The 20,627-nt window shown below is 44.4% G+C and overlaps 1 protein-coding gene across 1 annotated transcript; it reads right to left on the bottom strand.

The window, feature by feature from the left end:
- Nucleotides 1-1,597: 1,597 nt before the first annotated feature.
- LOC101965950 (stearoyl-CoA desaturase) lies at nt 1,598-15,382 on the bottom strand. Its single transcript, XM_013362094.4, has 6 exons — nt 14,963-15,382; nt 14,171-14,453; nt 11,281-11,411; nt 9,615-9,820; nt 7,775-8,007; nt 1,598-5,483 (listed from the first exon to the last, which is right to left on the bottom strand). Exons 1-6 carry the CDS (start codon nt 14,981-14,983, stop codon nt 5,284-5,286), a joined length of 1,074 nt encoding a protein of 357 aa, XP_013217548.2. The 5' UTR covers nt 14,984-15,382; the 3' UTR covers nt 1,598-5,283.
- Nucleotides 15,383-20,627: the final 5,245 nt, after the last annotated feature.

Genomic DNA, 20,627 nt, shown 5'->3' with positions numbered 1-20,627 from the left:
CAAGTGTACAAAATACACGTTTCCTGGAAGCAGCACAGAGATGTGTTTAATCAGTGAGAAGACAACCAGGTGTGGCATAAATAAGAAAGGAAATAAGAAAGAAACAAAGAGCAGAGTAAAGATGCATTGTTAAAATTGGATACCAGTTCCTGGGAAACTAAGTGGAGACATTGAAAAGACAGAAGTTCTGATACTGAAAAATACATATTCTCGCCTGGACATTTTAAACAAAAAGGGAAAGGGACTCAAATTAGGAAGTCAGGTATTAATTAATGAAGTCAATGTCATTATCAATTTAAGATAGCAAGATCTGGCAGAACTCAATGTGTATAATCTTTTGAGTTTGTAAGTTCAGAATTGGTTCAGAGTAATACTCTCAGTAATTCCTCTAAGAGTCAAGTTTCTTGTACATGAGGAGGGCAACTTTACTGCCCTTAGCCCACTATCAACTTAAGTGTTTATTCCTTTTAATTTAAAAGCCTCGGTGTTTATACCTTTTAATTTTAAAAAAATGTTTTTTAGTTGTACATAGACACAGTACCTTTATTTCATTTATTGATCCTCTTGTGTGGTGCTGAGGCTCAAACCCAGTGCTCACACATGCTAGGCAAGTGCTCTACCACTGAGCAACAACTCTAGCCCTACCTTTGACTTTACATATTCAGAATTTTGGAGTTCTGTTAGAATGACTGATAGTCATGCTTGTCCAAGATGAGGGCATCCTTACAACAGGAAGCAGGGTGAACTGGCAGAGCTGGTTCTGACAAACTCTTAGAAGCCTAGGTATACTGGGAGCAGTGGTACATCCCTGAAATACCAGCTGAGGGGATGATGCAGGAAAAACCCAAGTTTGGGCCAGCCTGGTCAGCCTAGGGAGACTCTTTGTCTCAAAATTAAACATTTTAAAAGGGTTGGGGATGTAGCTCAGTGGTAGAACACTTGTCAAGCAGACACAAGAGCCTGGGTTCAATCCTGAACACTGCAAAAAAATTAAATGTAAAGTATGTTTTTCCACATGAGGATTCTCCAATAAAGTAGAAAACATTTAAAGTAAAAACAAAGCAAAACAAAATCCACCTTTTCCACCTTGTGATCATGAAGCCCTCTCTATTCTAGAACTGTACACCCTTCCCTTCGATCGTTTCCTTCTTCCTACTGTTGTGCATCAGCAGTCAGGAAGCCATTTATTCTTTGGAGGCCAGGACTTTCCAGGAGCTGCACTGTCCAGCCTGGGTTGCAAGAGAAAGTTTTGTTTTCCCAGGCGGTACTTCTGCTGCTGCTCCAGGTCTTTCCCAGGAGCTCTATCTTAGTGACACATGGAGAGCTGGCATTTCCCCAGGCCTTAGTGCCAACTGGTGGCACATGTTTGATTTAATAGGAGCAGACATCTCCTTTCCTGTTGCCCACAGTTTAACCTAAAGTTAACTCTTAGGAAGGACAAGGCAGGTTATTGGGGTATGATTCAACCCCCGAAGCTTCTACTGTTTTTTTTTTTTTTTAATTTCTTTTAAAGGTTCAGGGAACATATAAGATGATGAGCCATAGTAATAGGTCCTAGGAGACTACAACAGTCAAAAAGCTCCAAGGCACAGTGCAATCAGATTCACATCAATTTTATTAGAACAAACACAACCTCAGATCAAAACAACTAGCTTCAAAATTGATATTAATGAAAATTATTCCAAAAAAAAATTCTTAGGTTACAAATAATTACTATTTCACATAAGGAAAAATCTTACCCAAGGAAGGAAAAGGTATCCTGCATTTATTTTCATAGCAGTGAGTACACATTCTCAAAATTTTGTCTGGCTAATTATCCAACATTTATCAACTGCATTCATTCAATCTCTCAAGAGGAGGATGTAGTCTAAAATCATCCAGAACATGGTACACGTCAAGTCCATGGTGCATACTGCTATAATAAAAACATGCAGGTTTTGAAAATTCCTCTGCTTATGTCAAAATGCTTTAGTAGAAGCATTACTCATGCCTCAAACCTGTCCATTGAGGTAGGTCAGTTTTATACCCCATTTTAAGAGAAGGAATACTGAGGCACATTATAAATGACTTGTCCAGTGCTGTGGTCTGAATTCATGGGATGGACACTTCATCTCCAAAGCAACAGCATTGAGGTGGAACCATTAAGAGGTGATTAGGTCAGGAGTGTTCTACCCTCGTGGATTAATGTCCTTATCTTGGGAGTGGATTCTTTATTGTCAGCATAAGTCTGCTTTTAGAGTCACATGGTCAGTGGCATACTGGTAGGAGGCCCTGACCTTCACAACCAGTATAGCATAGCTACCTTGCTTTCTTTTCACATCAACCCACTTCTGTTACATTTACAGAGAACACACTTGGAAAAATTGCAGACTGTTAAAACTTCCATTTTAAACACTGTAACCTTTTAATTAATAAAGGTATAAATAAAATGTTCAAATTATTTCTACCCTCCATCAAACGTGATTAATAAAAACAGCCCTAAGAAGTTTACAAAATGGAGCCCAGAAGGGAATCCTTCAAATCGATGTATTGATAATCCTCCAAGTGGGCCAGTTTTTACATCTGCACTGCTGCAGGCTCTCAGGTGTTAAGGGACTCAAGAGGGAGCAAGGGAGGCTCACGTGTAACATGGATTAGAAAAGAGGTAAGGCACCTGAATAAATTGTCAGCATTAACCATTACAAATTCACTCTTGATCAGAGTTTCTTTTAATGTGTCATTGAGCTTTAGAATCTTAAAAAGTGTTCTTTATTGAGTCAATCTACCACTACCCCCCACACACATATCCTGCACCCTCAGTCCAAGGTCTCCATCCTCACTTTTGTAGGGACATGGAATAGATCAGATTCGTGGGACAGAATTAAAAGATAATGAGAAAAAATTGAGGGTTATATCTACCTGATGACCTGCAGAGAAGAAACAACCCAAGAGACATATTTGTGGGTAGGCACACAAGTCAGCAGATATGATCTATATGATCTTCCATAAGATTCTTTTCTGCTTTAATGAACAGTTCAAAGCAAGGCTGCCTTAGTGCAGGCTGGTCCCTTTAGCCTCAACTCAATTAACACAGGAAGAAAGTTCCTGCTTCCTCCCAACATCAGGCCTCAACAATGGACAAAGCATTTGGCATTGTACACTGTTAATCCTGGTAAGAGCAAAGCCAGGCTTCCACATTGATGACGGAGGTACAGGGCAGGAAAGGCCCATAGTCTTTAAACTATTGACATTCTGTTTCTCCCCCCACAGACTTCTATCCTATTGTTTGCCTGGCTGTGTGGTAGGGGATGTCGGTTAAGTTTGCTAAACACACACTCTTTTCAGCAAAATTCATGCCATCTCAGATCCCACATTTAAGCCAAAGCTTTGCAGCAGACTCTGGCTCCTAGTAGGGGCCTCCTTTCAAAGTGAGAACCAGGTGTCCTCCTCTTCCTGTAAGAATCACACTGAGCATGCTCTCTTATGTCCTAGGAAGGAGATTTTCAACAAACTCTGCTTTCCTCCATGGTCAGCTCACTGGCACAACATGGGCATTTGGCTTAGCTTTTTGGAAAGTGAGCCTGTGTGAGCCAGGAAAGTTTTGAGAGGGTTTTCTTAAGTTATCAGTGTGGCAGAGGCACATAGGGTGGAGGTGAAGAGGATCTGGAGGCCACTTCAGTTCAGTGCCCATGAGCAATGTGTCTGCAGAATAGGGTGTTGCCTGGATAGGAAGTCCTCACTGCCCTGAAGACACATAGGAGGCTGTGTCTTTAATGAAAAAAGGAAGTATAAGAGAACCAGTAAAAATGACAGATGGAGTAGAGCCAGGAAACAAGATGGATAAAAGATCATCATACCCAAACCCTGCCACAGGCAGTCCTGCCAGTGTTGTCTGGATGGTCACAGAAAAAGGAATGCATGAAGGGGCACAATAACAGGGAAGGAAACCTAGGTTTTATTCTATGTAAGGAAAAACTGTAATGAATGAACCTACTATTTAACTTAGTTCACTAGAACACCCAACAAATCACTCAGCAGCTTCTGAACCCTCTGACAATGTGCTGTCAGAGTTCTTCCTTTGGAAAGTAATCTTTCAGGAGCTGCCTAGAGACCCTGCCCCTCAAACTGTCCATCTCCTGCCCAGCAGCGGGAGGAATGGTTAAACAATAGGTTCTCTTGTCCTTCAAGCTACTTTAGTATTTCTTTTTCAGAATGAAATACTCCCAGTGAATATTTTCATGCTGCAATACAAATTATGTCTATACACGTTTAACTTTGACCCAAGTTCACCTGCTAAAATCTTTCCATTGTTGGATGTTTGGAAATGCCACAGCCATCCTATCATTACAAGGGCAGTGACCAAAATCCTGAAGATAGCACAGCAGAAGATGAAAGAAGTTGAATGAGAATCCTCAAAATTCTATTAACTGTTGCTGTATCCATCACTTCTGGACATGGTTAACCTGACAACTTGTTTGTGTATGAAATAAGAAAATGTCCTTGTTATAGAGGGGGAAACGTCCTTCCCCAGCAGAGACCACGTTTTCTAAGGATGAAATGCTTCCCATTTATCCTCAGTCTAAACTATATTGAGACATTGAGATGTGCAGCGGTAATTTAATCGCCAACCTTCATGGCTACTCTACCAATCAGGAGAGAAAGGACGCAGTAGAGAGACTCTAGGTCTCTGCTAAGTAGGCAGCTGGGTCTGACTACAAAAAGCTTTCCCACCTCAACCACATCCTTACTTACAAATCATACCCTGCATGCTCACTCTCCCCTGATGAATGACCTGATTTGCAAACTCTGTGACAAAGTTATTTTCACCTTCCATCTGGCAAAGCGTGGGATGACAGTAAATGGGCACTTTTGAGAAGATTTTGTTGCATATCTAGCTAGAGCCACCAATCTGGAAGCTCAGGAGAGATCAAGAAAAGAGAGTTAACTGTGGCAAAGATCTTTACTTTTAGACTCTAGAAAAGACTGTTGGGTTTTTACAATGGACACTAACTTATGGCTGATCAGATGCTTGCCTGGGAGGCAATGAGGGATTAGAGAAAGGAAGGTGATAGGAACCAAGCAAGGCAAAGGATAATGGGAATAGAAGAGAAAAAAAAAAATCAGCCTAGCTTCAAAGAGGGGACTTGTTGCCTTTCAATACTTGCGCATTTACAAGAATACTGTACTAGAATGGGTTAAGGTCATCGTCTTTAGCATCTGGGAAGCATTACTCAGTAGTTAATAAACAGAACATTAAACCTCTGCCCAGATGGCTTTAGAAAAGGAACCTGGACAACCCCAAACTCAGGCACTCTTGTGGCTTCCATCTCCAGTTCTCTTAATCCTGGCCAGGACGGCGGTCTTGGATACTTTCTTCCTGTCATAAGCCAGGCCAAGGGCAGCCATGCAGTCGATGAAGAACGTGGTAAAGTTGATGTGCCAGCGGTACTCACTGGCAGAGTAGTCATAGGGGAAGGTGTGGTGGTAGTTGTGGAAACCCTCACCTGGAACAAACCAAGGAGAGAAGTTATGAAATCTCGGTGGATTGACGTTTTCCTCATCTTGGCAACATCTTACCCAGCAGCACACTACAAACCTCAGAGAAAGCTGCTGTTGCCAAGTGAATGGATGAACCCTGTGTCTTCTACTCTGAATCACATGCCCTGAGACATCTTAAGAAATGAGTCAAGGGAACTGGGGCTGTGGCTCAGAGGTAGCACGCTTCCCTAGCAGGCATGAGGCACTGGGTTCGATTCTCAGCCCCACATACAAATAAATAAAATAAAGGTCCATCAACAACTAAAAAATATTAAAAAAAAAAAAAAGAAGTGAATCAAGAAGCCCTGGTCACCAATGGCTGACTGGGAGCTTTTGTGATGGGAAATCTATCTTGAGGATAAGGAGACTATAGAGAGAAACTGGTACTGCTGACAGAGGACTGCTATTTCCACCCAGGGTTTCACAGCAAGGCTCTAAGTGAGCAATCACAAAGCCTAACGTTCAATTTAAATGGAATCATACACACATGCATATACAAGAGAAAAAGGGAGAGAGCCAATGGGTTGCACTTGTGGCAGCAAGACACATCTCAAGGGGAGTGGCTGTAGGGGAAGGTCAGCTTTTTCAGGGAGAAGATGAGCATGTGACTGTGAGGGAGGTAATTCAAGATGAAAAACATCACAATGGCAGCAAACAATGGTAGAAGAGAAGCTCTGAGATGAGAAGGATGAAAGAGCAGCTTTGGAGTAATGAAAAACAATGGAGACTAAGATGCTGACAATCACTTTTTTATGATCGTCCTTAAGGAGGCTAGAATCTGGAAGGCTTGCTATAGTATTATTTATAATACAGGACACACATGTATATGAAAATTCAGATTTGTACAGAGTACGTAATTTATTTCAAACATGAGTCAAAGTAAGAACGTGCATAATGGTAAAAGGTGCCTGATAGGAGGAGGGAGATTATAGAAGCCCCCAAAATATAGGGGGGGGAAATACTTTAGAACAATAGGTCTGACCACTGATGAGAAGTGGCCATGCGGTCTGCACAGGGAAAATTAACTTGGGGCCTTTGTCAAAGTCTATATGTACTTGGAATGAAAAGACAGGAAAAAAGTAGAGACTAGAACTATTTCCCTCATTCTGGCAATTGGAACCAGGATTATAGAGAGGATACAATTTAGGAATAGTGAACAATCAGATAAGAAAACAGAAAATTGTAATCAAATTCTCTGCTTTACTGGAGGATTCCCACAGTTCTGTGGAGGAAGGAGTTCCTAGCATATAGTAAAGTAAGCAGAAAACCGAAAAATAAAGGACAAGAAGAAATGGGACTGATAGGAGGTGGGAAAAGACCACCAACAGATGCCCTGACTCTCCTCATACTTGCATCACTAAATAATAAGGCCAGCCCACTCTTTTGTTTTTTTTTTTTTGTTACTGGGGATTGAACCCAGGGGCACTTAACCACTGAACCACATCCCCAGCCCTTTTAAAAATATTTTATTTAGAGACAGGATTTCACTGAGTTGCTTAGGACCTTGCTAAGTTGTTGAGGCTGGCTTTGAACTCACCATCCTCATGCCTCAATCTCCCCAGCTGCTGGGATTACAGGCCTGTGCCACCGCACCCACTCTTAAAAGTAGGGCGTATTCAAATATAGTAGTGAGATTTAAAGTGTGGCATAGTTGAAATTTTTTAAACTAATTTGTAATCAATCTACATTTTATACAGAATGTTTAAATATAAAACACTAAACATACAAACCATGCAGATGTCTCAACTTTTGTATTTCTACATCCCCCATCCCATTGTAAGACTACAGCCTATGAGATGACTAGAAAAAGGAAATCTCAAAAGGACTCATTATAATAGATAGCACATCCTTTCCATTTATATAGAGTTGTTGCTTCACTCCCGGGCTGGGGATGTGGCTCAAGCGGTAGCGCGCTCGCCTGGCATGCGTGCGGCCCGGGTTCGATCCTCAGCACCACATACCAACAAAGATGTTGTGTCTGCCGAGAACTAAAAAATAAATATTAAATATTCTCTCTCTCTCTCTCTTCTCTCTCTTACTCTGTCTTTAAAAAAATAAAAAAATAAAAAAAATAAAATAAAAAAAAAATAAAAATAGAGTTGTTGCTTCACTCCCATAGGGTTTCCCAATATGCTGCCCCCAGTTTTATAGCGGAAGAACTGAGCTACAAAGTGGTCTTAAAAACAGTCATTTGGATTTCTCTGGCTCCTAATCAGCAGACCACTAGATGTGGTCATATTAGGGATGGATGACTTACCCACAGCTCCCAGGGAAACCAGAATATTCTCCCTAGAGTTAATGTTCTTGTCATAGGGGCGGTATCCATACAGGTGGGCAGCACTGTTCACCAGCCAGGTGGCATTGAGCACTACAGCATATCGCAGGAAAGTGGCAACACACAAGCTGTTTAGAAAAGTTTCACCCCAATAGAACCAGGGCACCAGTGTGGGCAGGATGAAGCATATCAACAGGACAGCGGGCTTGTAGTACCTACATTGAGAGACCCCACAGTTAGTCAGTGGAAAGAGAACTCTCACATTTATCTGGACTGCCCATTCTTACTGAGTGGGTTGTATATTTCCTCCTACACTATGAGTACAGGATGGCATAAAACAGAGGAAATGGAGTGAAAAATCTTTTTTCTTTCTCTTTCTTTTTGTACCAGGGATTAAAACCAGGGGCACTGCTGAGCCACATCTCCAGCCCTTTTTTATTTTGAAACAGGGTCTCACTAAGTTCCTTAGGTTGGCTTTGAATTTGTGATCCTCCTGCTTCAGCCTCCAGAGCCACTGGGAGTAGAGGCGTGTGCCACCACACCCAGATGGGGTGGAAATCAGGTTTTAGATGAAGCAATATGGACCTGCTAAATAAATGATTCTCAACTCTTCACTTGAAATCCATTTTTCTTTTTTCATGAGACCATAAGGTCATTTGGTCATAAAGGTAAGGGTTCAAATCTCAAGCTCATTAGCCCCAATTCTGCTGCCTGGGCTATTACCCATCTGCCTTAGGGCTCCCTTAACTTTAAATGTCCATCAGTTTTTGGCATAGTCTATACAAGAAGGCTTGCCTCCATTTCCTGTGACCACCCATAATTCTTTGCTATGCTTTTCCTTCAGGAGTCTCTTTGATCACCTGAAGGTCTCTGTCCCTCCAGAGGCCCTGTCCTATTCTTTCATGCAAAACCAAGCCATTAATATTCCAAGGGCACTGACTGCTTACCTCCTTACAGCAGTCACACCTTTGACTTGTATGACTGACATTCCTTGCCTCCAACTCCTTTCCATTGCTGTCACTGACTGCATCACTACCATGGGTACTTCCTACCAGTTGACCTGTGTCCCTGCCTCTTCTCTCTCTAGCTCAATGGTTATTTCCACCCACCCCGAGAACAGTCTTTCTGATGCACACCTCTGACTGTACCATATTGCTGCAGAGACCATTAGTAGTTCCATGTTGCCAGATGAATTAAATCCTACATCTGTGCCTCAGACTCCAAAGGAACATTATCAGTCTCTGTAATCCTTTATCTAGAGCCACCCCTATACTCTGAACAGAAGGACCTTCCCAGAACACGCATGAGGCTATATTTCATTCTTTTCATTGTCTTTGCACCATCCCTGTTTACCCATCTTTGAGAAAAGTCTCTATCCATGGATGGATTCTAATGCTACTTTATTTGTAAAACCTCTCCCTGGAGTTCCTTACTGAGCAATCTCCCTCCTCTTTCTTCCTCTGAGTACAGCAGGATATTCTGCCCTGTATCATGGTTATTTGGGTACTTGGTTTATCCCTTAATCCCGAAATAGGCTTCATACTTCTTTAACATAAGGATTAGTTATATTCATTTTTGTATCCCTGATTGTCCTAGGTCAATAATCGTTTCTTGCCCTTAATTTGTTTCACTAAGATAACACAAAGAAACAGAGCATTAGTTCATGTCTGTGTATCTGTGTCACATTAAAAATTAACTTTTAAATGATCTGAACATGTAAATCACTCCGTTTTTATTTTATAAGTTCTGAGAGGAAAAAGTTAGGTCCCTGAACCCCAGATGCCCAGGGCCACATCCCCAGCCCCATCCTCCCTTCACTCACCTCCTCTGGAACATCACCAGCTTCTCAGCTTTTAGGTCAGATAGGTTCAGCGTCGCCCCCTTCTCTTTGACAGCTGGGTGTTTGCGCACCAGCAGCCAACCCACGTGAGAGAAGAAGAAGCCGCGGCGGGAGTTGTGAGGGTCAGCATCTGTTTCTGAGAACTTGTGGTGGGCGCGGTGATCTCGGGCCCATTCATAAACATCATTCTGGAGGGACAGAGAAGAGGAACACAGGCCTGAGGAGAGATGCCCTCCTTGGAGAAGTCCAATGCCTGGATGTCTGCAAGGGCCCACGGCTCTCAGCCCAGCCTCACAAATATCTATGAGTTTGGCTCCAAAGAAGAGTTACTGGAGCCTGTCCTCTTCTGCTCAATTGCCCCGAAGCTCAGGTGGAAAAGCAACTTAATCCCAGGCCACAGGAAGAGCACTGCAGCTTCTTGCAGTTATATGATGAGGAGAATGGAAGTAAATCAAACTGAGCTCAGACAGTTTCATTAAGAAAGAACACTGCCATTTCTTGAGCAAAGAAGGGACAAGGTCCTCATGGGCCAATTTGTGGGAAAGTATGAGTCAAGTGGCCCCAGAGTGATGGTCTGTGGGTATAAGTGGCAGGGACTCTACCCTGATACCTGCACAAGTGACAGCTCACCCAACTCAACAAGAACAGCAAGTGATTCATGACTGTGACTACAGTTCCAAAGGACCTCTGGGCTTGCCTGGGTCTCTTTCCATTCCTTCAAGAATGTAGCTAAGCCCTATACCACAAGCTATGTGCCCATTGCTACAATTTCCCCCATTCTGTCTCTGTTATAAACCTGTTATCTCACTACATTTTAATACGTGACCAACCTAGCTTAATGTGGTCCTATCTGGGGCTGCCATGCTATGTTAGTCATTATTCAAGTTTCCTCATCTATAAATTGGGGAGAATAAGACCTACCCCCTTACCCATCTTAGAAGGAAGTAATTAAGCTATATCAAGTACTTAAGCACGTACCGGGCACATAGTTTTGTGCTATATGCTGTTACTATCTAAAAGAAAAGAGCTCAGGAGTGTACGACACATCACCTTCAATCCCACTGTGGTAGAGTCCTAAAATAGCCAACCTAAGAGCACAAGTTTAATGTTCACTGTCTCCCCAGGAAACCAGGTTCAGTGCCTAGTTTATGACCATGGTTCCTTATGCTGAAGGACAACAGCAGCTACACTATATGAGAAGGGACATTGGAGGAAAAATAATTCTCTATCTTGATAGCCTTTCTTATTTACTTCCTATTTCCCATCCCAGTGACTGAAGTATTCCCAAGCTGGATAGAATTAAGCACTGTAGGGCAGACGGTAGATGAGATGGACGTCATTACCCAAGTACATGTATGAAGACGCGAATGGTGCGACTCTACTTTGTGTACATCCAGAGACATGAATGATTGTGCTCTATATGTGTACTATGAATTGAAATGCATTCTGCTATCACATATAACAAATTAGAGTAAAGAAAGAAAAAAAGAAAGAATTAAGCACCGAGCCTCACTTGAGATGACCAAAGTAGCTGGAAAGAGCAATGGCTGTCCTACTGGGGCTGTTCCCTCAACACTGATCCTCTTCATTCCATCCTGGATCAGTGACTGGGTAGAGACATAAGAGCTGAGCAGCACCCGCTACTTACCTGGAACGCCATGGTGTTGGCAATGATCAGGAAGAGCCGCAGGGGCAGCCGCGCTTTGTAAGTTCGGTGGCTCCACAGGCGATGAGCTCCTGCTGTGATGCCCAGGCCACTGATTAAATAGTACACATAGGCTGCCAGGACAGAATAAGGGAGTCACCAACAGGAAATTTCATAAGGCATGTCAAAATACTCTCCTAATGCCAGAGTCTGTGTGTTCTTCAGGTTTGGGTGAGGAACTGCCTCCCCTGAAACTAAGGCTTCTTGGAGTTTTTTGTTTGTTTGTACTGAGGATTGAACCCAGGAACACTTTACCACTGTGCTAAGTTCCCAGCCCTTTTTATTTTTTGAAACAGGGTCCCACTAAGTTGCTGAGGCTGGCCTCTGACTTGCAATCCTCTTGCCTCAGCTTCCAGAGTTTCTGCAATTATAATCATACAACCTGGTACCTGGTAGCCTCTTGGCTTTTACCACATGAAAAGTATCATCATGTCTACGTATCAGCATTTAAGGAGGCAGGACAGCAGAAGGAATAGGACTCTCACTGCTGTGCCACTCGGCACTATCGGTCTGCAGGGGCATTATCCCAGAGCTTATTTCCTTTGACCTTCAGCTGAACTTTTGTAAGATGTTCAGGGTCTCAAAGTACTCCCACAGACCTTAGGACCTGGGAACTAGTTGTGAAAACAGCAGCAAGAGCTATGTGGCACTGCCCAGTTGGAGCAGCCATAAGTTGTAGAGAACAATCAAAGGATGCAGTGATGTGTCTATTTACCACCTTGTACAAAAGTATTTCAGTCTTGTAGAAGACAATGTGTTTGTTTCTGGGAAAGTCAGCCCTACAGAGTTGTATTTGCACAGTGGCTCAGGTCCTAGCAAAATATTAATATTCTGTAATTCACTGCATACCTTGAATGGAGCAGGTCCTATTAACACCTCATAGTGCAGTTGAAGAAATAGATCCCCCACAAAGATTGTTTATCTAATAAACCAAAGCCATGGTTTAAACCCTCTTGTTCCAGCCCCTCTCCAAGATCTGTGCCCAATTCCTTGTTCTCTCCTTTGCCAAGTCCCTGTGAGACTAGATTCTTGAATTCAATGCTAATTCTAGACAATGCCAAGAGATAGTCAAAACCGGTAACAGAACCAGAACATTGTCCTGCCTCAGCGTCCTCTAGTTCTGCAGGCTCACAAGGCAGCAGATATGATCTCTAATGGGGAAATGGGCAGGTGTACCTAACTCTTCATGTGTTCAGCAGTTCTATGGGGGCACGGCTGAGGCCAATGTTTCATTTTGATCAAGTGGGTGCAACAGTGGATCTTCAAGGGCCACATCACTTAGTTGTGGTTGAAGACAGCACATTGTAACAAATTGTTCTAGTTCTTCCACAGTCAAAAATAACTATTTCCTAAATAGCCTCCTTCTCTCCCTCCCCGGCCTTCTGCATCCTATCCTGTTTCTTCTTCAGGATACTCAGGAAAGCCATAGAGTCAGTGATTGTCAAAGGAAAGTGTTGTTCCAGGTGACATGAGGTCTCTGACCATGTGGCAATTGAGACCTTCTAATATTCTTCACCCATACCTGGAAAAATCACACTGGAATCAGAGCCCTGCAATCACCAGGAGGAAAGAAAGGGCTCTGGACAAAGCAGAAGCACTTGGCCAAGAAGCAAGGGAGCATTTGGGATTGTTTCATGGTGCAGATGTCCCTGGGACATTGAATCCAAAACTACATGTCGTTCTATCTTAACAGGGGACCTGGGACAAGAACCCAGGCACTCAGCTGCCTGTTATATCCACATTCATTGATTCTAACACAGTAGTGCTGCCCCATTTGGAATCTGGAAAAACTTTTACTGAGAAAGGGGTTCTTCTTAGTTATGTTTCTCGGTGGCACCTGAGAATGTCTATGACAAAGCTCAAGGGACCAGATATCATCACCTACTAAACCTAAGAGATTGAGAGGGGACAGTTAACACCAGCCAAACTTTCTAAACCACTGCTCTCCCAGAGAGCTGCCGGAAAAAACCCCACACCTTAGACTGTTCCAGGAAACTTCTGATGGTCTTCTGGAGAGGGCATCCTGGCTCCCCACTCCTCAGAGAGCAACATTTGGGCACCTGGGTTTCTAAAATTCCCTGTTTTCCCTTCCCAACTCAGGCTTCAAGGGCAGAGATTAATCTGCTTGCAAAGCAGCACCTGTGGATCCAGGGGGCAGGACTGCTATCAGCCTCAGATACAGATCCAGAAAAAGCTAAGCTTAGGGCGGGTCAGAGAGGACCTGGAAATCTTCTCTCTCATTACAGCTGCCTGAGGGCTAGGGAGGGGGCCAGGAGAGCTGGTATTAGAAGGTGCTAGCCCTTGCGGGCTCTGGAGAGAAGCTGAATCAATGGGTATAGGGAAAGGAATATGAAACATTTCTATGACCTTATTTCATCTTAAGAACATTTTATTGATTGGCATGTGCTTACCTAGAATAACAGTAGCACAGTATACAGATATTTTCTTCATCTTCCTCCATAATAAACCAGCCTAATCTGCCCTGGGCGGGGTGAAGTCAAAATAGTTTTGTGGAAGACAAGCAAATGATACAAACAGAACAGCTCTTTCAGGATAGGGGTCTTTGTCACTTGTCTATACTTCAAAGCCTCCTGTACATGTTCTCAGCCTTGATCCCTAACATCCATGTCAAACTGCCCCCAGAACAGACACTTTTACATCCCAATCCTACTAGGCTCTATTCCTATCCCCACCAGCCTCTCTCAAGCAACCAAAGACATATGGGTGGCAAAAACTGGACAAAGAATAGTAGCCCTTCTGTGGAAATCCCCACCTTATTAAAGATCAGGGAGACACCTAGGGGTACTGGCTCAGGACAAGAGGACATGCTTACCCCAGAGCCAAGTGTAGAACTTGCAGGTGGGAACCAGAATGATCCCATACAGGGCTCCCAGGTGCAGCAGACACATGAGGATGATGTTTCTCCAGACAAACTCAAACTTGGGCCTGGGGCCCTCTGCATCCTGGTAGCTGGGGTCATATATGTCATCTTTCATTTCAGGGCGGATGTCTTCTTCGGAGTAGAGAGGATGGTTCTCCAACTTCTCTCCTTCATTCTGCGGGCTCCCCTTGGGAGGCGCTCTGATGGTGGTGGTGGTGGTGTAGGAGCTGGAGAGCTAGAAGGAGAGTTAAGTGGAGAGTCAGAAGAGAGCAGAGGCTTGCAGCAGCAGGGTCACTTCGCCCTCTAAGAGGAAGGGGGAAGGGTACTGTAGAGGCACAGGCCCCTGCCCCAGTACCCAGGTTACATGAGGGTGGCTTGAGATGGAATGGGGAAGTTTCCAGAGATTATGCAGACAGATTGTGGGTAGTACATTAAGGTGAAGTGGCAGAAGGAAAGAAGGGTGAAACACTCCTACCCGTGGCAACGGACAAAGGAAAAATCACACGTATACATAAAGGCGCTGGCAACACCAGGTTTTTCTTTACTTTAAAAGCTTACGAAACAAGGGGTATCAAGTGCCCCCTATTAAAAATTTAGTTACTAACTGAGAGCAAAGCAATCGACTGAAGCCAGAGCAGCTAGAAAAAAGATGGCCAGGTCCTCCCAGGAGTTTTCAACCAGTCACCTATAAGCCAATTAAAACCGCATAGCACGCGTGGCCAGAGCCACTTCTGGGAATCTCACCTGCAGCATGTGGGCCGGCATCTTGCCTCGGTGATGCTTGAATACGTTCCCAGGGCCGAGACTGCCGAGCGGAATTCGATCTGCAGAGGCCCGAGGATGGACTGACCCGGCTTATGAGCCGCGATCTAGTACGTGCGCTCAGAACTGTCTGTGCCCCTTGCACGCGCGATGGATGTCCCAGCCGGAAACTGCAGTGCGCAGATCTCCTGGGGCTGCGTTTTTCAGGCTAGAGCTGGCAGTGATTGTGTCCGGTATTTCCTTGATTCCGTTTCAACAACGAGGGACACAAAGCGCAATGCTGGCTGAAAAAGCCAAGAGAGGAGGTGAGGGCGGGAAAAGGGAGGAGACCAAAAGGACAGGAGCGCTGTGAAGAGTCAAGGCACCAGGATACTGCAGACAACAACCCCCAGCGGCGGGGGTACATGCTAATTAGGCTTCCTCAACTCTGGTCGTCATTGGCCAACGGGAATTTGGTGCCACCTCGTCCTGCTGTCGCCATTGGCTCGGCGCAATCTGCTGTTCCCACTGCCACCAGGTCGTCGCTCCCCCGCCCCTCTTTTTCTGCTTTTGGCTTCTCCCCCCAGCCCGCAGCTGTTCCTCCGCCCACCACCCCGCGGCCTGGGGGCGCTGGTGAGCTCTCTAAGCCCGAGGACACTGTCACGTTGTTGGGGTTGGATCCAAGCCCGGGACTGGCGCGCGGAACAGTGTGGGAAGCCAACTTACCTCGGACCACTCGTGACTCCATCTTTTTCCCATCTCCCCAGGCGCGTGGGAGAGGAAACACGGTTTCCATCACCGAGAGTGGAGTAGCCAGCTCCCCTCCTTAACGAGCACCGGGGCTCTGGCCCAGGGCGAACTAATGCTCAGCCTCAACCACCAGCTTCAGGATGATAACCCGAGACTCCAGGGAGTTCATTTCGAATAACCAAAAACTTGCATAAAATCTGTGTGACTGCTCTCACGCATTCTGGTGTCACGGAGCACCTCCACAGGGTGCCGTCTCCACCAGGCTCAAGTGGGTTATCCTGTCACCATTCCTACGCCTCCAAAATGAGTCTGGATGCTTTGGGAATTCTGATTGTCATGTGAAAGTTTGGAATCTTCTCTATGCAAAAAGTTAGGAAACACACAGGTGTTTTAACGCAGCAGAAGGGCAAAGGACTAGTATGTGGAATAAGGGTAGGGGGCCAGTATTGAATGAACCCTGCAAACCAACTCCCAAGAGTCATTTTATTGAATCCTCACAAGGTCATCTCACTGTAACCCTATGAGGTGGGTACTGCATGATTCCATTTAAAGGAGGAGGAAGGTGAGGTTTGGAGAGATCAAATGCCCTGGCTATCCATGATCCCAGCAGTCAGTAAGTGGTGGAAGCATGAGTTGAACATAGAAATATGATGCTGGAACCCCAGCTCAGGACACTATTTGCCCTGGGACCCTGAGGTGCTTTGACCTCACAGACCTATCAGGGCATAATCTCTGGGCCTCTGGGAGTCCTAACAGGAATTTTGAAGGCTCCACATTCACCCAGCCAGCTTCCATGCCCAGGTCTCCCCATTGCTGCTCTGAAGCTAAGGAGTTCTGTGTCTCTCAGGAAAAGTCACCTGGGATTGCCTGGGAGTAGGACAGAGCTCTGGCCTCTGGCCTCAGGGGCAGGCCACATCCTTGACCAGTGACTAGTCACCTTCACTCTATTCCTGACTCCCTTGTCAGTGGGAAAGTGCTGAATGAACCTAGCTCCCAGAGTGGAGCACCTATGTGGTAATGGCTCAGCAGGATGTGGAATTCAAGTCTGCCTATGCTGCTCCTCCTCAGATTCTCTCAGCAATGTCATCTCTGCTAAATTCTTTTGCCAACTGCAGTTTTTTTACTCTGTGTCTAATCCATTCGGACTGAGAAAACTAACAAACCATGTGCCTTTTTCAACAAAAATACATTTCACACCGTTCTGGCAGAGAGTGTGTATCAAAGCACCAGGAGGTTTAATGTCTGTGAGGCCCCACCAGCTGGTTCACAGAGGGTCATCTTTTCTCTGTCTTCATTTGGGAAAGAGGTGAGGTTCAGTTCTAGGGTCTCTTTGTAAGAGGATCAATGTCATTAATGACCTAATCACTTACTAAGCACCCACTCCAAATGCTATCATCACATGAGAGATTAGGTTTCAGTGTATGAATTTGAGGGGATATGAATTTGAGGACAGGGCCATGTCTGTCTGCTTCACTGCCATCTTCCCAGCAGTACCGGGCTTAAGGAGGTTCTCAACAAGGATTTGCTTATTGAACTTGTTACATCATAAATCATCAATAGGAGATGTTAAAGGATTCTCTCTTTAAAGACTGCTGTCTTCAGGCAGTAGATGTACATTTTAGAAGAGACACTTACTGGGAACTATTATCATTAAAGTTTTTTTATTGTTTTTTTTTTTTTTTTGTACCAGGGATTGAACCCAGGGGTGCTTAACCACTGAGCCACATCCCCATCTCCCTCCCCTTTTTAAAAAATTTTATTAGAGAGAGGGTCTCATTGTGATGCTTAGGGCCTTTCTAAGTTGCTGAGGCTGGGTTTGAACTTATGAGTCTCTTGCCTTAGCCTCCAGTGTGGCTAGGATTACAGGCATGGGCCACTGCACCTGGCAGACCACTGAAGTATTTTTTAATCTGGGATTATCATTAATTGAGACTATTCTCATATTCCATAATGAAAGCAAAGAAATATTGCATCTTCTCTCCCCACCTCTACCTTTTGCATTTCCCTCTGCTCCTTTCTCTCTTCTTCTCCCCTCTCCTTTTTCCTCCTTCCCTTCTTTCACCTCACCAACAATTTCAATCCAAATGACAACATTGCAGGGTAGATGTTTTCATGGCAGTTAAATTTAGGGGGGGGGGGGCGGCGCAGAGGTGCAAAGAATTGGCTGCTGCAGTTTAAGCAGGTAAGGGGCCCTCATGCAGGGGGCTGCCGGGCTCTGGGTGCTGGAGTCTGAGTCAGGTAAGGAGAGCACCCATGTTGAGGGGACAGCCTGGTGTGCAGTGTTGGACCCTACATGCATTGAGGAAGGAGACCATGTGGTAAAGAATGGGACACTTCAACAGTCTCAAAGAATCTTCCCTCTATAAGAGGCTAGAGGTCAGGGCTGAGGGCCATCCCTGCCCACAATGCTGCCTTTCGCTTTGTAGCATTTTCAGCAATTTGAGATCTCCAAATCCAGAACTAGCCTTCAAGGGTAGGAAAGCGTGTGTGTCAAGGAAAAATAAAAGGGTATAATTTTATTTTCTTTAACAGTTTATAGCTTGCTTTATAAACCCATGTCTGTGGGCCTTCCTTTGTTCTCTTGCTGGGGCCCTGCAAATGATAGGGCTGGACTGCTGGGAATTCTCCCGGTAACTTTGTTTTCCATCTTATTTTTCCAAAAACACAAATTAAGAAAGTGGCATTTAAAAAGCCCTCTGAGCCTGTTTGTGCCTTTCATCGCAGTACCGTAAATTGCTGGTAAACATTTCACAAGCCAAGTTGGCACAGGAATAATTAAGCTACCACAAGAACTAGCACATGCCAAGCAGTCACTTCAGAGCCAAATGTCAGCGACTGGAGAGGACTGACCTGGTTAGAGCAGCCCAGGTCCCCTCCACATCTCAGGATGGGCATGTCACTGTCTCAGCTCTATCTAGACTGACCCTCAGTGCTCTGAATGAACCTCATCTTCCAAGAGATTTGCCTTGCTCTACAAAAAAAACCAAGATTCACGTTCAGTTTACTAAAGGTTTGTACTTCCAAACTGGCCACAGTTTTTGTTTTTCTCAAAAGCAAATTTGAAAACACTCTGAATCTCTGCTCTCTCCTTCCCTTTCTCCATTTCTTCTCTCTTTTCTTCCCTCTTTCCTTCTTGACAGATGGTACATAGACATTAATTCAAAGAAAAATACAAAATTAATGGGAATTTCTTCTGTCCTGGAAAGTAAACAAGCTTGTTAAAGAAGGAAAGCAGGGGCTGGAGCTGGAGCTCAATAGTAAAGCATCTGCCTCGCATGTGTGAGGCACTGGGTTCGATCCTCAGCACCACATAAAAATAAATAAAGATATTGTGTGGCCACCTACAACTTAAAAAAAATTAAAAGAAAAAAAGAAGAAGAAGAAGGAAAGCAGACTATTGTATACACCTGGAGCTCACTATCCCAGAGCTAAGAGGGTCCCATCCTATGCTTAAGCAAGTTGGGGAGCATCTTCGTGCCTCCTTCATCATCACTAACCATGTACAGTGGATGCTTCTTTGATGAAGCAAAGGAAGTGGCTCTCAGGTGAATAGAGGAAAAGTACAAGATGTCATGTGAATGTTTTATTCATGAGAACCAGCATGAGAGCCATCTAGGGTGAGGAAAGAGCTGTTGGTCACAGGGGGTGATTTTTTCCAGCCATACCCATGAACTCAGAACAACCTCAGCCATTCGTGTCCTTTGTGATTACAAAGAGCTAACACAAAATAATTCAGCTTTATTGGAGCTGAATTCATATAAAAGGGAAATTCAAGAGGCAGGACCTGTGGGTAGCAAGACTGAGTTCCCTCTGGTATTACTAGGTCCCTTTCAGTTCAAAGATTCTAAGATTTTAATATTTCAAGAGTTTTGGAGGAGGGAATCTCACAGGAGGCATTCCACAGATTCTCAGTGTTGAAATCTGCTTTCTGGAGGGGTGGAGGAGTTCACTAGGATTGAACACAAGGGCACATAACCACTGAGTTATATCCTTAGCCCCTTTTTTTATTTTGAGGCGGAGTGTCACTAAGTTGCTTAGGGCTTTGCTAAATTGCTGAGGCTGGCTTTGAACTTGTGATCTTCCTGCCTCAGCCTCCCAAGCTGCTGGGATAATAGGTGTATGCCACTGTGCATGATGGCCAGTGTAGAAATCTTGACTTAGCCCAGTCTGGCTGAGGTTGAATTTGTTTGATACTTTATCTGAATTTGGGCTTAATTGTGGTCACACAGATTATGAATTAGTGATATTTAAAAGTAATATTAACTTTGTTTAAATGAAAATAAGTGATTAGAAAGTATGACTTTCACTGATATTGAAAAAGTATCAGAGGACCAATATCTTTTTGTTTTATTGACTCATTCATTTAATTAGCAAGGTATAGGAAAGAGAAATAGCAATGATTCTGAAGCCAAAATAAATGAATGCAAGCCTTTCAGGTTATAGTAAGTATAGGACTGTGAGGGGCCTATGTTCCACTTCTTCCCAGAGGGAGTGTGGAGAGGGGTGAGTATGCAGAAACTGACAGCCCAAGTCTCACCAAATGGAAAGAGGGAGCTACTGACAGCAGAGAGGCAGCTCCCATCCATTCCTGCTCTAAGCTGTGCTTCTGCCCGCTGAGCAGCACCTGTTGACCCCCACTGAGTCTTAGGGCCTGCAGCTGGGGACACTCCCCATCCTCATCCCAGAAAGTCATGAGGTCCTTCACCCTTCCTCCCAGTCCAATGGCTCAGAAGTGTGATCCTCATCTGGATTACAGGTCCTCATCCTGGGAGCCAAGCAAGTCAGCTCCAGCATGTTTCCCTCCCAATCTCCTGGCAACTAACCTTAATTGCAAAAAGAGTGTTTTGTGGAATCTTTAAAGAAAATTGGAAAATATTTCAGATGTTATGCTACTATCTTTATGAATAAATCTTTTCTG

This window comes from Ictidomys tridecemlineatus, chromosome 1 (assembly GCF_052094955.1).
Source record: "Ictidomys tridecemlineatus isolate mIctTri1 chromosome 1, mIctTri1.hap1, whole genome shotgun sequence".
NCBI lineage: Eukaryota > Metazoa > Chordata > Mammalia > Rodentia > Sciuridae > Ictidomys > Ictidomys tridecemlineatus.
Note: the sequence above shows the minus strand (reverse complement) of the source record. Positions and strands in the feature narration are given on the sequence as shown.